The sequence below is a fragment of the Hevea brasiliensis genome, chromosome 6 (assembly GCF_030052815.1).
Source record: "Hevea brasiliensis isolate MT/VB/25A 57/8 chromosome 6, ASM3005281v1, whole genome shotgun sequence".
Lineage (NCBI taxonomy): Eukaryota > Viridiplantae > Streptophyta > Magnoliopsida > Malpighiales > Euphorbiaceae > Hevea > Hevea brasiliensis.
Genome location: NC_079498.1, coordinates 98472290 through 98488834, shown reverse-complemented (window position 1 = coordinate 98488834; position 16545 = coordinate 98472290). Strand labels below are relative to the sequence as shown.

Genomic DNA, 16545 nt, shown 5'->3' with positions numbered 1-16545 from the left:
TGCCAAGTTTTTATTTTTAAAAAAAAAATTGGTGAAAATCGGGAGGAGGAACCCCCCCCCTCCAATTTCTCTTCTCTCTTTCTCCTCCCCTCTCTTCTTCTTCTTTCTTTCTCTGGTGACTGGCTGGCGACCTCCCAAGTGGCTCCCCACCCGACCGGAGACCCTCCGGCGACGGCCAGACACCAGAAACAGTGGCAAGAGAGGGAGAAGAGAGAGAAAACGCGCGCACAGTGGGCACTAGCTTTCCGGCGCTATTCCGGCTTCATCCGACGTCCGATCGAGGCGATTCAGGTGGCGTTGGAAAGCTTATTCCGAGACCTTTCTTTTGATACCAATTTTGCAGCAAATGGAGGTCGGATGAGTGAGATATGGAGGAGATAAGTTTTGGGTTTTTCAAGCTTTTTCGTCAGATCTAGGACGATCCGACCATTGGATCGACAATCCGAGACCACCTATGGACTGAGGAAGAGGAGAGGAACACGGTGGTATGATCAGATCCGGCAAATGTCGCCGACGACAGGTGGCCGGCCACCGTGCGTGGTGGTTCCAGCAGTGGCTCCGGTGGGCTATGGAGATGATTCAACTTCCAGAGGCTTCCTCATAAATTTTTGAAATTTTTGAGACACAAATAAACTTCGGGTAATACTATTTTTATTATTTCTCTGTCTGTGGAGCATAAATACAGTGTTTCTTAGACAGGAAAAATTGGAGAAAAATTCTAAGAAAAATATATGATGAAAGTAAAATTATTTGGAGATATTCTATAGTGTTAGTTGAATTTTTGAGTGATTGTAGAATATTTTTTGAGAAATATAGATGGATTTTAGTTAGATTTTTAACATATGGGCATAAAAGATTATTTGAAATTAAGATATTTAAATTTTATATGATTGATTGAAGCTTGAGGATAGAGGTTTAAATATGTGAATATTGAATTAGGTTGAATTACGAATATGTTAGCCGTTGGAAACTTATGGAATCGAGTAAAATTCTTGAATAAAATATTCATGGGTGATTAGAAAATTACAATTTATTTTGCAATAGCCTTATAATATAATTAAGGACCACAGGACAAAATTTTAGAATTTTTAGAGTTTGTTTGAGTGGATTTTTACAAAATGTCAATTATAGGGACTAAAACATAATTTTTAAGGTTTTGAGTATTGCTTGCTTTGGAGGGCCTAGGAGGGGCCATATAATAATAATGAGATATGAGTTGAATTTAGAAGTGTTATTTGAGCCTTTTTTCAGGTTGGGTAGGTCCCAGGTATAGGGAAAACTCTGCCGGATTTTCGGCATAAATTAGTCTGTCTATTGCCTCTTTAGAGTTTTTATTTTGACTTAGTACTAATAAATTTACAATTTAATTATTAGGTGATCGATGTCAACTATTTTCCTGCATCCAGCAGCCACAATAGTCGTCGGTGTACTGTGAGTAAAATATTAATTTTAATTATAATTTCACTATTATTATATGTTCAAGCATGCCCATGCATCACTTATATATATGTATCTATGTAGTTAAACTCTAGGCACGTTTTATGTTGCATTCATAACTGTTAAAGTGCCATGGATGTTGTTGTGGTAATTTGGAGCCGTGTGCGTGCGTTGGCGTGCGTGTGATGTGGTGTGGACTATGGATAGGACCGGTAGACACGGCTTGAGATCTTCGCTGGGACCCGGTCCTTCGGGGTAGGCACGGCTTGAGTTCTTCGCTGGGACCCCGATTTGGTTATTAAGTGGAAGTCCGAGCTGAGTTCTTCGCTGGCACAGGTTAGATTTAAGAGAGCTGTATAGGGGATCAGCTCCCATATATTATGATTGATATTACTGGGTGTGTGAGTGCTCTAAATTACCTTTTTACTGTTATGATGTGAAACTATTGCTGATGTTGCATTTCACTCTACAGGGTGCATTAGTTTTAGATAGTTATAGAGATTATGGTTAAAATTGATATTTTACTCTCTGAGTCAAACGCTCACTCTTGTTCACCATATTTTTCCAGGCTACAGGAGGAGACATTTTTCAGTATAACCTGTCCCTTTCCTCTCAGGTTATGAAAAGATTACTTAATTGTATTATTATTCTCTAAATTTGTAATTTAGGACTCCGCATGTACTAGTAGTAGTATTAAGCCTGTCAGGGACTGTATGAATTCAAGTTTTCGTATTAATAAATGAAAAGAAAATTTTTTTATGAGTTTTAAATAGTTGTAAATGAGGTAACAGGGTTGAGCTGGGCTCCCCTAATTTTAGTTTCTGATAATTACTGGGTTAAGTTGGCTCAAAATATAATTATAACAGTTTAATTTAAATTATTTTATATGCATATTGGGCCTAAATTGTGGGCCTAGTCATGGGTTTGAGAACAGTAAGGCTTACTACGGGCCTCGAGAGCTTTATGCTGGCCTAGGTCCTAGTGCCGGTCCGGCCTATAGGTTGGGTCGTGACAAAAATATAAACAACCTGTTTAATTGAAAATAAATATTAATATCTAATATAATTATTGAAATTGAAATGGAGGATTAAAATAAACATTTTTTTTAAATTATTTTAGAAAAATTATTAAATATATTAGGAGCAATGATCCTTTTATTTATATAGATATGAAATTCATCTTTTATAATTTATAGAGTTATATATATGTTGATATATAAAGTATAATTAAAAAATTTGTTCTTTAAATGTATAGAGTAATCACTTCTTTTAACTGTGTCAGCAAATAAAGTTAATAAATTTTAGGAATTATTCGATGATTATGTAGATTATTTATTATTTTATTTTAGTAATATAATTTAATTTATGTTTTTATATTTTATATTTTTTATAATAATATGTTAAAATTTTATTAATGATAAAATTATTAATTAATTATAATTTTATTTTAAATGTTAATAAATAAAAAATTATAATTAAAAATATTTTAATAAATTATTTTTTATTATTTTTTAAATTATTTGACATATATATATTTTAAATTGTTTGACATATAGTAGAAAAAAATAGAAAAAAATATACACCAGTCGTTACTAAAATTCTTTAGATTCTAAAAAAAAAGCTTTTAAAACTAAACGTTTAAATTTTTTAAATAATTTTATAGTGAATATATATATATATATATATATATATATATATATATATATATAATTTTTAAAAAATAATTCATATTTTTCTAATTTAATAAAATTTAATTAAAAAAATTAATTTTAATAATATATAATTTGATGAGTAGAGTTGTTATTATTTTTAAATAATAATAGAAATTTAAAAATGTTTATATAAAAATTGATATTTAATATGATAAATTAAATTTTTATATAAAAAATATAAAAAGAAAAATAAGAAAATGATACACCATATGATATTTTTGTATGCACTCTTAAGTCAGGTAACATATTTTTATAAAATGTATAAGCTTAATTTTCTTAAATTAAAAACTTTTTTTTGTGAATATTATTTTGTATCTTATAATTTGCATAAAGTTATCTCAAAATTAATTGAGCAATTGTTCCTTATAATTAGTGTACTCACTCAACTAATTATTAGTTATTATTTTACCTCAAATTAAGATAAATGTCATTTAATTTTTTATCGGTTATTTTAGTTTGAAATTTTATTTATTTTATGAAAAATATTTTTTTTTATTTTTTAATATTTAAAGTATTTAAAAAAATAAATAAATGTATATTTTCTTTATATATATATGAGGGAAAGACACCTCCAAACTGCGTTACTGCCAGAGTTACTCAAGATCTGAGATATACAATGCAGTAATCAAATCTTCGAAGCGTCAAAATCTAGACTCCACCAACAAGACAGCCTGCGAGCAACTCGACGACAAGTTCCAAACTTCCGACGGTTTGCTTTTTTTTTTTTTTTCAATTACCGTCGGCCCCGTTCTAAGTAAAAGGTCCTTCTTCTTGCAGAGGCCCCATTTTCCAACGAAACGCCTTCATATTTCTGTCTATCAAATTCAAATACTTCACAATAGACACCATTATGCTTTCCCAAAGCAATCACGCCTAATCACCATCTACTACTTCACATTGGGACCCGTTACTGCTTGATGACGTGGCTAAATCAGGACATTAGATTTCTTTTTGGGAATTTGAAAGTCACCAGAAAAAGAAAAATTTTGTAATGGGGACAGTAACCTGTAACCAGATTTGAAGCTTGCATCTTTCCGTAGCTAAAACTAGCCAAAGTTCAGTTCATGGCAGATCGTGTTATCCCTTTCTTCAACTTCATTCAAGCATGACTGCTTTCAGGTAGGGGATGAACTACAAAATCCCATTATTCTAAATACTTCCCAGAGCATTAATTCAGATCCACTGCTCAATTGAGGACTGAAGCTATATCCTCCAAATCTCAATCTCTCTCTCTCTCTTTCTACTAGAACATGGCTGGTTTTAAGAAACCCGCAGTTCCAAGCAAATTGTTCATACAATTCCCTCTATCTCAATCCCCTAAATGACCCCAAACACCACCATAGCTGCAGCGAAGGAGACCTCACCACAGTTTTCACCGACAACAAAGAGAAAAATCCCATCTTTGGAAGTGATAAAGAAAACGCAATGCCCAAAAACTCTAATGCAAATGGGTCTCTTCCTTTAATGCCAAAAGCCGTTATCAAATATGAAGTCTTTGTCTACTGGGAGAGTCCTGAAGCCGACTTCGTTGCAGTTCTGTATGCAGATGAATCAACCTGAAAGGGCTTTGAAGTCCAACTTATGGGACTCAGTTGAATCTGAGAAATCAGCTTCTTCCTTAAATATTTGGGATTATTCGGATTCTGAGACTGCTCATGCTTCTTCTTGGTCTACATTGCCTAATAGGTGCGTTCATGTTTGTATCCTTCAATTCTGAATTCTCATCAGATGTCTTTTGATTTGCATGTTTTTCACTGCCTACTTATTGTTTGTGTTTTTGTCTTCAGAGCCTTGTTATGCAGGCCGTTGCCATTGGATATAGGGAGATGCACTTGTGTTATTTTAAAGGAAGCATCGCCAGAAGGTTAAATGGGGGTACCCTATACTCCCTCTACACCGATGTAAGATCTCTTGAAATTGTGAATAGCTTCTTAATTTATATGAATCTTTGTGAAGTTTTGATCTAATGTTGCCATTATTACTAGTTGGCTTCATAGAGGAGTAGAGAGTTGAGCTCCGCTATAGTCCTATGCGGCCAGTTATTTTTGAAAATAATATCATGAATTGCTCACAAAATTTAAATTAAAAATAAAATAAAATAAAATAAAAGTCACAATGAATACAGGTGGCAATTTCAATTGTTAGAGAAATTTGACTCTTTTCATTTATTATTGGAGGAAAAGATTGTTGAACTTACTTAAGAAATTAGATACATTAAACAAATTTTGTTTTCTTTTAATCATCTTGTGATGAGAAAGTTGAGTTTCATCTCGATTGTCAATGAAACATGAACCAGTGTCATGTCCTCCATCAACTATCAATTTGTCAACAGCATCCAACTAAATCTTTAGTCATATATACATTTTCATTGTAATTAGGTTCAAATGATTCTAATGCTAACATAAATACATAGCAACAAGCAGAGATTAGTTTTTTCATTTTTTTTATTAATTGAGAACTAACAAAATTTATGAAGGCTTCTATTCAATTGAATGTTATAACTAACAAGCAGAGTTGAAATTTTCGTATCTTTTTAACTACTAAAATATCTAAGTGCAAATTATTGTTTATATATAAAAGCATTCATTTTGGACCATGTCCATTTTTCTTTCATGACTTTTGAGTCATTCTATCTGATTGTTATGGAAATTGCATTCGCATGTACAAGTGATCAGATGAACTGTGTTTCTACACATAATCAACCTCCTTTTCTTTCATGTTTGATGTTTTACAGATTTGGTGGAGGTGTAAATGATGCTTTCTTTTATAAAAGAACTAAAATACTAATTGAATTCTTGCTCTGAAGATGGCTGAAGTCTAGCAGTGGGACCAAAATTTACACTTTTAACTTTGTTTTTTCATGTGTGACAATTATGGGAAGGACAGGGACGACAGGATGGCAAATTAGCTATAGCTCACCATGAGAGGCGTAATGGGAAGTCAGTGTTTACTATAGCTTAGAATTTGAAGGGAGTTTTATCTAGTTCAGATAATAGTTTTGTTGGGAATGTAACAGCTAACGTCATGGGTTCCAAGTATCACATATGGGATCAGGTTTGCTTCCTCAAAAAATTGTAACTTTATAATGAAATAAAGCTATTTCTCTAAGTAAACCAAGTCTAATTATGATCTGTTTGAATGCAGGGTGGTTGTCTCAATTTGCCATCTAAGCATAATCCTCTCCAGGCTGTTGTTACGTAACGCAGAAGCTCCCCCTCCTTGTTCTTCTCTCCTGCTTGTTCTCATTGCCAGTAATTTCCTTTTTCTTTTCTTCTGCAGATTCATGCCTACCATAGTCACTTGCACTGGGAGTTACAGAAGCATAAGGGTGTACATACCAAAACACCAATCTATGCAGCTAAAGAACACAGCTCTGGTGAATTAAATTGGGATTATGCATATTTGGATTTGGAACTAATTATGCTATGATGATTTCTTGACTTGCTATTTTTTTGTGGAATAGATGCAGCACATTATTGGTCTGCCCAAGGATTGGGAGGAAAAAATGGATAAAGAACTTCAGCTACATTCAAAGACTCCAAAGTACAATAATGTAAGATTGGGAAAAATATATATATTCATATCATAAAAGAAAATGATTTTTGGACTTCATTTATATTTTTATTTAATGGAATTTGTTTTGTTTTGGTTTTGAAGGTTTCAAGACAACACGAATTAGACTACAGAGACAGGGGCAGAGCTGATCTTAGCATCCAAAGATCTGTGAAGAATTTCCACCTTAAATTGGAGGTATCCTGAATTCTCTTGACATAGAAATTTAGGATGAATCATTATCAAGTATAATCTGTTAAAAGATTTTCATTCTCTGAGTGATTGCTAACTCATGTACGCTTGCCTAGGAGCATGGAAGGCAGACAATTTTGCAGCTTGGAAGAGTGGGGAAGTCAAAGTTTGTGATGGATTTCAGGTGCATATAATATTTTCTAGCAATGGATTTTTTGAAATGTAAGACTCTGCATAAGAAAATATAACAGTATCCTGTCTTCTTTTTTTTTTTTTCATACCCTTTAACAGGTTACCAAGCATTTTGCATATGTTTGGCTTCAATTGATTCAAAACTTTGTTGCATAGTTTAATTACAAGCTACCACCATCCTTTCTAGTTCAACTTCTGGGCAACAATCTTTTATAGTTTCTATTTTGTGGTTCTTGACTCTGCTTCTGATTTCAACAGAAGCACAACTAGATACAAAGAGTCGATTTTTAAGGGTATACGCTAGAAGTTACTCGTTAATGAACATTTGGCATCTGAGCCTTCCAGATTTCAATGTAAATGCCATTTGATTTCTGATGTCTGGCATTCACATGCACATAATGTTTTCTTTAACTGCAGGCAAGGCCCCTTTTGATGGATTAGATTATTAGTAACAATGTTTTGTGTTGAATCGAACCATTTATTTCATTGTTCTCCCTGATCTGAATGAAAGAATAGCACGTAACAAAGAGAATATTGCCTTCCATTTTTTTATTAGACAGGTTTGATCGCTCATAATTTCTTCCCCTCTAAATCTTTATACTTAGCTCTGGGGTTCGAACTCTAGCGTTCGAACTCTAGACTTCACAATTCTTAAGACAACCCCATAGTTAATTGGTTAAATCCTTCAAAGCATTCTTACATGTGATAAAAAAAAAGGGCTCAAAATCTCAACAATTATTCAGTTGGAAGTTTCTAGGTGACATTCACTTTGATATTTCCATCTTATATTATTTTAGAATACTAGAATTATGTCTGTTCCAGAATTCAAAGAAAGGAAATTCTCATTAGTTTTCACCTTATTGCTAGGCTAAAACATTAATTGAAAAACCTTTTAAAAGAAAATTAATTGATAAAGAATATTGTATTAAATTAATACTTATTGATCCTTCAATTAAATTCTACTATAACTTTCCTCACTTTCTAATCTCTAGCACTATGAATCGTGCATAGGTACGTAACTGTGGAGATATTTTGTGGCCATTTGCTAGTTTTTATTTATATTTTACTCCCTGTTTAAACTTTAAATTTCAAAATTACAACTAAGCAGAGTAAGGGATTGAAAGAACAGAGAATTGAATATAAATCCATCAAGTAAGTAATACGCTTTTAGATTAAGCTAAGTTATGACAAGACATATAATTAAGTGAGTTTAAATTAAGCATAAATAAGTTTGGATCAAGAGTAATTATTACTTAAATTTTAATCCTTTATTAATATTGTTTGAATATTTTAAAAGATTAAAATATTTTTCATCTTATTAATATTTATATATTTTTAAAGGTTAAAACTCACATGCTAACATTTAATCTTTAAATTTTTAAAATTTAAATGATATGATAAAAACCATTTAATCTATGTTGAATGGTAAAATTTTAAAATATATGAAATGATTTGAAACTTGAACTGTTATATATAATATTTTATACGTTTATATTTGAAAAATACTCTTATAATTATTTTCTTTTATATTATTATATTAAATATAATGAATATATGATACATTAATATCATGTTCTTTTTATATTGATCATGTGATAATGGAAAACGGATTTGGATTAGTCATTTTTAGAAAATGACATGACACATTTAGGATGCACGACATGAATTGCCACCCTTATTAATGATATCCACCCATTATCACCTAATTCACCTTCATCCTTATGAGTTTATTTTCATTTTTTTTAGAGAGAACATATATATATATATATAATGAATATGTGATACATTAATATCATGTTCTTTTTATATTGATCATGTAATGATGGAAAACGGATTTGGATTAGTCATTTTTAGAAAATGACATGACACATTTAGGATGCACGACACGAATTGCCACCCTTATTAATGATATCCGCCCATTATCACCTAATTCACCTTCATCCCCATGACTTTATTTTTATTTTTTGTTAGAGAGAACATATATATATATATATATATATATATATATATATTTGTCTGCATCTCGAAGAGTAGGCAACCCATTGCATCATTTTGGAAGAATTTGCTAGTAACAGTTACAACTACTATACCCTCTTTTTAATTTTAGCCAACCATTTATCAATAAACTAAGTCAAATGTGTATCTGCCTAACCAACTCTGGTGTACCCAGACACTTATTTATTTTTTTGCATGCCAACGCATAATCATAAGTCAAAATCTTTGAAAAAATACATATTAACATCTCTATCAAAACTTCTTATTAATTCTTATTTAAGACAGATCTATACGAACAGTATTAGGGACACAAGTCACAATATCCCAGTACAACTAATTAAAATCATTAATATTGACATGAAATCCACCCACAATTTCTAAAGAATGTGTGAATATAGCACAAATGGTTGAATGCTTTATTCATAGCACAAGAGGAGGTCAGGTCAGGTCAGTGATCCAAATCATAATAACTCTTGTGCCCTTTATTGGCTGTAAATTTGCATCTATTAAAATTCATTTAATGCACCCTTTAGAAAAATATAATTTTAATAATATATTGCATGAAAAATTTTACTAGATGGTGTAAATTATATAGTTACTGAATTATAAATTGTAATTTCTTATACTAATGAAGTGTATTAAATGAATCTTAATAGATGCAAGTTTGCGCTCATGCGTTACACAATTTTCATGCATTGTTGTGTCATGTAATTCGATTTGTATGCTTAGTAGAATTGATCACTAATGAATCCAATTTTGTAGTGTCAATTATAGTAGCTCCCAACCTCTAACGCCCTTGATCACAACTTAAATCAGAATTTGAACATAGCAGAGACAGACTCTTGGACGAGTTAAAGAGCATTAAAAAGGTTAGAAAAAAGGAAATTTATCTCAACATTTTTGTAATTATAACTTTGCCAACTACCAAACAATGAGTCTGCAAGTACAAAATTCTGTGGTCCATGTTAACTCTTCTACAAATATCTATCATATCAATTAATTGCACTACTTTAATTAATCTAATGTCATTATATATTAATCCTTCATCTTATTAACACTTAAGAATCTCTATATTTTAAATTCCCCTACCAAGCTTCACCTTTTCATAATTATTATCATTTTCTAAGTTTTGAAATTTCTCCCTAGATGTAAGCAATTAGTAGTTTAAAGATGCATTTAATTTTTTGGTTATTTTTAGGGAAAAGAATAACTAGCTGAAATATATTAATAAATTTTAACTAAATAATATTTGAATCGTCTATAAAATTTTAAAGTTTCTGAATTTTGAATATCAATCCGAGTTAATTATAATAAAAAAAATTAGCTGAAATATATATATAAAAGAAAATAACTTTTTACTAATTTGTTGTCGATGTAGACTTTTCTACTTCTGGGTAAAACTCCATCACTCTTTAATTTTTATTGGGAAATTTTATCTTTGCTGTTATGAAGAGTAAATTAATTGCAAAAAAATTCCTCTAGTTTGATAATATTACGATTTATTTATTTATTTATTTTGTTAATGTCGTTGGTCTCAATTTATAAAAGACTAGATTTCTATCGGTATATTGCGCAAGTATCATCATTATTGATATATTATTTAATTAAATAAGGATATGGATTTATAGTTTTACCTATATATTTATACTTAATTTATTTAAAATATTTTAAAAATAGCTTGTAAAAAAATTATGAAAATATAAAAATAAAGAATAAATATAAATTGAAAATGAATAAAAAGAATAAATAATAAGATATCAATAAAGAGTATATAAATAAATTTTTATAAGATAAAAATTACCTTAATGATATTTGTGCAAATTGTTCGTCATCTTCTTTTAATGCATTGGTTACTAAAATATCATTTAGTAGGTTTGAGATAAAATTTTGAGTGAACATTGTCTCTTCCATGTGCATTAGGGGGTGACAAATTTGATGAAAAATAAAAAGATTGCTTTGATTTGTATAATTTATAACCTTTAATTTTTCTAGCATTAATTAAGTTGTAATTGTTGCTATAATTTTTTTTTATTAAATGCCTTATAAGTCTATTAGTATTTACATATGTCACTTACATATTATCAATTTATGTTATAAAATTGTTAGGTGAATAAGGGTAAAATGAATAAATAGGAAAAGAAAATTTTAATAAAGTCCTACTTATTACTAATAAATTTTAATTCAATAATACTCGACTTATCTTTAATGCCAAGAGTCATTGAGTTCAAGTCAATCATTAAAAAAAAAAAATCAATATTGTCTCAATGTAAACTAAAATATTCAAATCCTAATAACTCTCTGTTCTCTCTTTTAAAAATTCTTAATATAAAAAATAAAAAACTTCTTTTGAGTGCTCAATATGTAAAATTGACTAATTCAATCATTTCTTCAATATTGTTTCTCAAGAAAATTGAGTTGTAACATAAAACCCTAAGAGACAACATATATTGCATAATAAAAAATTAAAATAAAATGAAGTCCATTAATTACTTGCCATACTTGTCTTATTAAGGGAAATAATTGATAAAAGAATGTCTTTTTTTTTTTTCACTATATCTACAAGAAACTAAAAAAAAAAAAATTCAGAGAAGAATGTATCTCATTATAAAATAAATAAATAAATAAATAATTCTGAATTGTCATACCCTTGTTCGTCATCATCTCTTCTGTAACCATCCTTACCTCCATATTCTCAGAACCCATAAATATTTTTATCCTGTAAGGATAGCTTTATTTTGCCAAGCATCCTTCTTTAACAATCAAGTTCATACTGAAAAATCGGTGATGCAAATGTATTTAGCTCTCCAAAAATAATGTCATCGCCCCCTGCAAAGTTATCGGAGTCTTGGCAATCGAAGTACGTCTGAATGTCATCTGGGAAGCTCCGACGTGGCGGGTCAGACTCCGGTGGCGTCAAAGGACAATCATTGGCAGATGTTCTCTCTAGCATCTCCTTAAACTTTGAGGATTGCAAAAGAAGCCCTAATGCAGATGATGCCGAGCCACCACTGCTGCCAGTAGGCCGTGGCGGAGGCATGGCGGTTTCCGTCTCACTTAAGCTTTGTTGGTGGGATGTGAAACTTAACCCAAGGTCTTGCGTAGGGTTTGGTATCAAATTAGCATTATCACTAGTGTTAGGGTTTTGGTGAGGGTCATTTTGGGTATTTGGACGTAGCCATTTGATGTAACGACTGAGGTCAAAGTTTGTAACGGCATTAAGTCCTCGGTACTCTATAGCTGCCATGTCATAAGCTGTGGCTGCCTCTTCTTGAGTGGCTGCAAAGAGAACATGTAACAAAAAAGACTCAAGCCTGGGCGTAGTTTGGGAATAGAAATGGAGAATTTAATTTGCTTGCAGATTTTGGTGTTAGTTTGAAATTTTAAATAGGTTCACTAATTAAGCAATTGAGGTTTGGAGATCTATATCTCAATTAACTGGGATGTGATTGTGTATTGAGCCCTCTTAAGTCTTTATCCAATTATCTTTGACTTACTTTCCCACTTCTAAATTATTATAATTTCTGGGCTATATTTAATTTATTGTTTTCCAAATAGTAAAAAAATATATTTAATTTTGATTACAACTTGAATTTAAGATTTCGCATTTCTAATTAAATATGATTTTAGTAAGACTGAATCAATGCTCATTGATTAATTAAATTAATTATTAAGAAAAATAAAAAGAAAAAAATGGAAAAAAAATGTCCTAATTAGGAGAAGAAATTACCATAAGTTCCAAGGTAGAGATATTTGTTGCCAAAAACTCTGCCAATTCGAGCCTCCCATCTTCCATTGTGATGGTGCCTACAAAAAATTAGGAGTAATAATATGTAAATGCCACTATCAAACAAAGGATAAAAGTATAACATATAGCAGCCATATGGATTTTGACAGACACAGACTCTTTCATAAATTTCTTTTTATCAACAAGAACTAGTGCAAGTGATATGACTTTCCTAATGCCACTAAATGTGGACAATCCATGAACATAATCAACTTTAGAGAGCCTCATATCCATATTTAATTTTTGGGCAATTTTAAACCACATAATATGAATTATTCTATTTTGGATTTAGTTCATCATAAATTTAAAATGTAAAATATATAGTGAAATTCATCTATTATGTCTTAGTATATGATAGATCAGATAAAGTAAGAATTTTCCAATACATAACATTAACGGCACCATTAAAAAAAAGTTAAATATTTTCCTCGAAATATATATTTTTCTTATTTAGACCTGATTTGTTATAGATCTAAAATATAAATACGTGAGATTCATATATTTGACAGATGAGTCTGACTATATATTTTTTGTCTTAAGTTCATGTGAAATAGATAAATAAAAATTTTCCAATATGGCTTAATTTATTATTTTTAATACATAAAAATTCGATAATTGAATTATTTCAAACTTATTAACATATAATAGTCAATATAATTTTCCATTTACATGCCATAATTGGAAAATAAAATCCCGAAGAAAATGAATTTGTATAATTGATGCGTTATTAGCGTACCTGGCTACACCTCTATATTTGGACACCCCACGAGAAAATCCACTGCTCTTCCTGTAAATCCCAATTCATGATAAGATAAAAATGAATACCTTAATAAAATTTATATATATTTAAACTAATTAATTAAGCTATATCTAGTTGTTATTTGGTGATTACCTTCTGAGGGATCCAATGTACTCTTCTTTTGACTGACCCTCCATATCTTTGAGCTCTTCTTGATAAGTTGACAACTGAAATCAATCAACATATATATATATTCTTGTAATTAAATTCAATCAAGAAAGCAAAACCCAAGAATTCAAAACAAAAACCTGGAAAAAAGAAAGAAAGAAAGAAAGAAAGATTAAAGCAAATATACAAGAGTGTTTTTGAGAAGAGAAAATTTACGGGGAAATTAAGGATGGTTTCTTGTCCCCAGTACTTTAATGCTGCCAAGTCATAGGCATGTGCAGCAGTTTCTTCATCATCATATGCCCCTAACAAATCCATTCTAGCAAATTTAATACACTTTGCAAATTCAACACCAAAACCATTCAAAACTATAAATTGAAAAAAAAAGTCTACATTTTGAAAATTTAAGAAAATGGGTTTTCAGTTTTCACCTTTGAGAATTTGAAAATGACATGATGATTAAAAAAGAAAATAAAAGGGAAGAAAACATACATACAAGGACAAAATTAGAGATACCAAACTCACCTAGATATACTGTATTTCAGTTGAATTCCACCACCATGAACATTCATATCATCAGGCCCCAAATAACAAAAAGAAAATATATATTAATCAATAAATCGATATTAACAAAATTCTGCAAATAAAAATAAGAAAAGAAAAGGAGAAGATGAAGAACCTTGTCTCCCTTTCTTGTTCTGTGATTCATTCCAGCAATTCTTATCCCACAAGTGAGCTTCATAACGTCCAGTCCACCGGTGCCTAAACGCAATCGTACACAGAAAAAGAAAATGAATAATTGAGAAGAAAAGTACACATCTATGCTTGTGAATAAGCCATGAAAATGATATTTCCATCAACCTTGTAACACCTCTGTAGATGGAGCTGCGTTGAGGAGGAGAGTCTCTAGGCACAGTTTTTCTTGTCCGCTTTGTCTTGGTTGTAGTAGTAGGGTTTGCGCCAGTGTTTGCAGTACTGCTATTTCTTTGGCTTTGCTGTGAGATCTTCGCCATTAAAACCCACGTCGAAAATGTGGAGAGAAGACAAAGTTCTGAAGAGGAAGGACTAGCTCATGTATGATCCAATGAGAAGGTTTTAAAAGGAACGAGAAAGAGAGAGCTTTGGGTATTGGGTAAATGCAGGGGAAATTAAGCCGGCTGGCGAAGAAGATGTTTAGTGGCCGTCTCGTCTCTTCTCCTTTGTCTTCGCTTATGGGCTTTTTTTGTGTTATGCGTTGTTTCTGTTATATGGGGAAAATAATTAGAATTATTTGATGAATAATTAATTTATTTATAGAAAATATAATATTTTTATTTATATATAATAATTTTTTTACTATATTTTTAATTAATAAAATATTTTTCATTTTTATAAAAAAGAGAAATCTCTTTCATTTGAAAAATTAATAAGCTGTCCAGCCTTTGCAATTCCTACATTGCATTTATGGGGTGATATTACAATGATTATTTAATGTGTCTCCACATTTGCATTCCATTAAAGAACTTTAAAAAAATTCTCAAAAAAAAAAAGGAATTAATTTCATCTTCATTAATGGCTTTTTCTATTTAAAATTTATTTTATAGTGATTTTAAATTACTTTATAAATTAAACTTGATTGGGTTGATTAAAGAAAAACTTTTTATAGAAACATTTGATGGAATCAAATTATCTATAATTAGACGATACTAAGAAATGTTCATTAAATTTTATGTGTATTACTTGATTTATTAATTATGATATAAATATTTGTAGATGAAAAAAAATATTTATAATATGAATGTCTGATAAAATTAACTATGACTTTGCTCATTAATATTTTATGCTTTTTCTAATCATTTAACTCTTATAAAACAATAAAATATAGTTATAATATACTATAAAAATAATTATATTCTTAATAATTATTTAGCATATCAACAAAATAATATTAAAAATTTTTCTGAAACTTTTATTTTTTTATCAATATATATATATATATATATATATATATATATATATATATATATATATATATATATATATATATATAATTGTTAATGCTTTATATAGTTCACCTACCACTGTCTTTACAACAATTATATTAAAAATTAATTAAAAAGTATCCCAACAGTTGCTTGGTTTCCATTTAAAGAACACATCAGTTTTAGAGTTCTATTTGACTAATAAATCGAAATAAGAGGCAGAGGCTCCATTGAAAGCTATGAACTGTATGTGTACTCAGAAATTGGATATGGTGGAGCCTATGATGGAACCTTACACACTTTCTAAATGGAAGCTAGCTTGGAGACAACTCTGAAAATGTTAAAATTATACACAAATGGAAAAATAATACCAGCAATTTTCATCACTAGCCATGAATAGGGCTAGCCATCGATAAGAAGGAGATCAAAATGGAATTTAAAAAAAAAAATTAATAAAAAAAGTTAGGAGAATGAGGACTCGAATGAGAGATATTATGCCTTTAGTCATTGACTTAAGCGCAGGCTATGCTCAAATGGAAGCTTATTAGTTGTCATATTTGTATTGCCACAGACAAGTACTACTTGCCAATGGCTACCAATCTCAACAGTTGTGACAGTTGTGCATGATAACTCAATTATTAACCTAGTAATTCTGTGCTGTAATTGGCACGTAATTTTGACTTCTTTTGGACATTTCTCCAAAACTCTGTATATTGAATGGATAATTATATATTATTATAAGTTGAATATACATTTTCATATCTGAATTTTATTAATAAAAATTTTCGTGGCATTCTAAATTTTTAAAATGTTC

General features: G+C 30.2%; 1 protein-coding gene and 1 pseudogene across 1 annotated transcript; one reads left to right on the top strand and one right to left on the bottom strand.

Annotated features, from left to right (window-relative positions):
• The first annotated feature begins 4398 nt into the window (after positions 1–4398).
• Positions 4399–7616, top strand: LOC110656399 (tubby-like protein 8; annotated as a pseudogene).
• A 3925-nt stretch (positions 7617–11541) lies between these two features.
• LOC110637102 (AP2-like ethylene-responsive transcription factor At1g16060) lies at positions 11542–15015 on the bottom strand. The gene is made up of 8 exons (XM_021787410.2): positions 14632–15015; positions 14450–14532; positions 14296–14304; positions 13987–14075; positions 13756–13829; positions 13600–13650; positions 12807–12883; positions 11542–12355 (listed from the first exon to the last, which is right to left on the bottom strand). The coding sequence occupies exons 1-8, from the start codon at positions 14781–14783 to the stop codon at positions 11832–11834; spliced, it is 1059 nt and encodes a 352-aa protein (XP_021643102.2). The 5' UTR covers positions 14784–15015; the 3' UTR covers positions 11542–11831.
• Positions 15016–16545: the final 1530 nt, after the last annotated feature.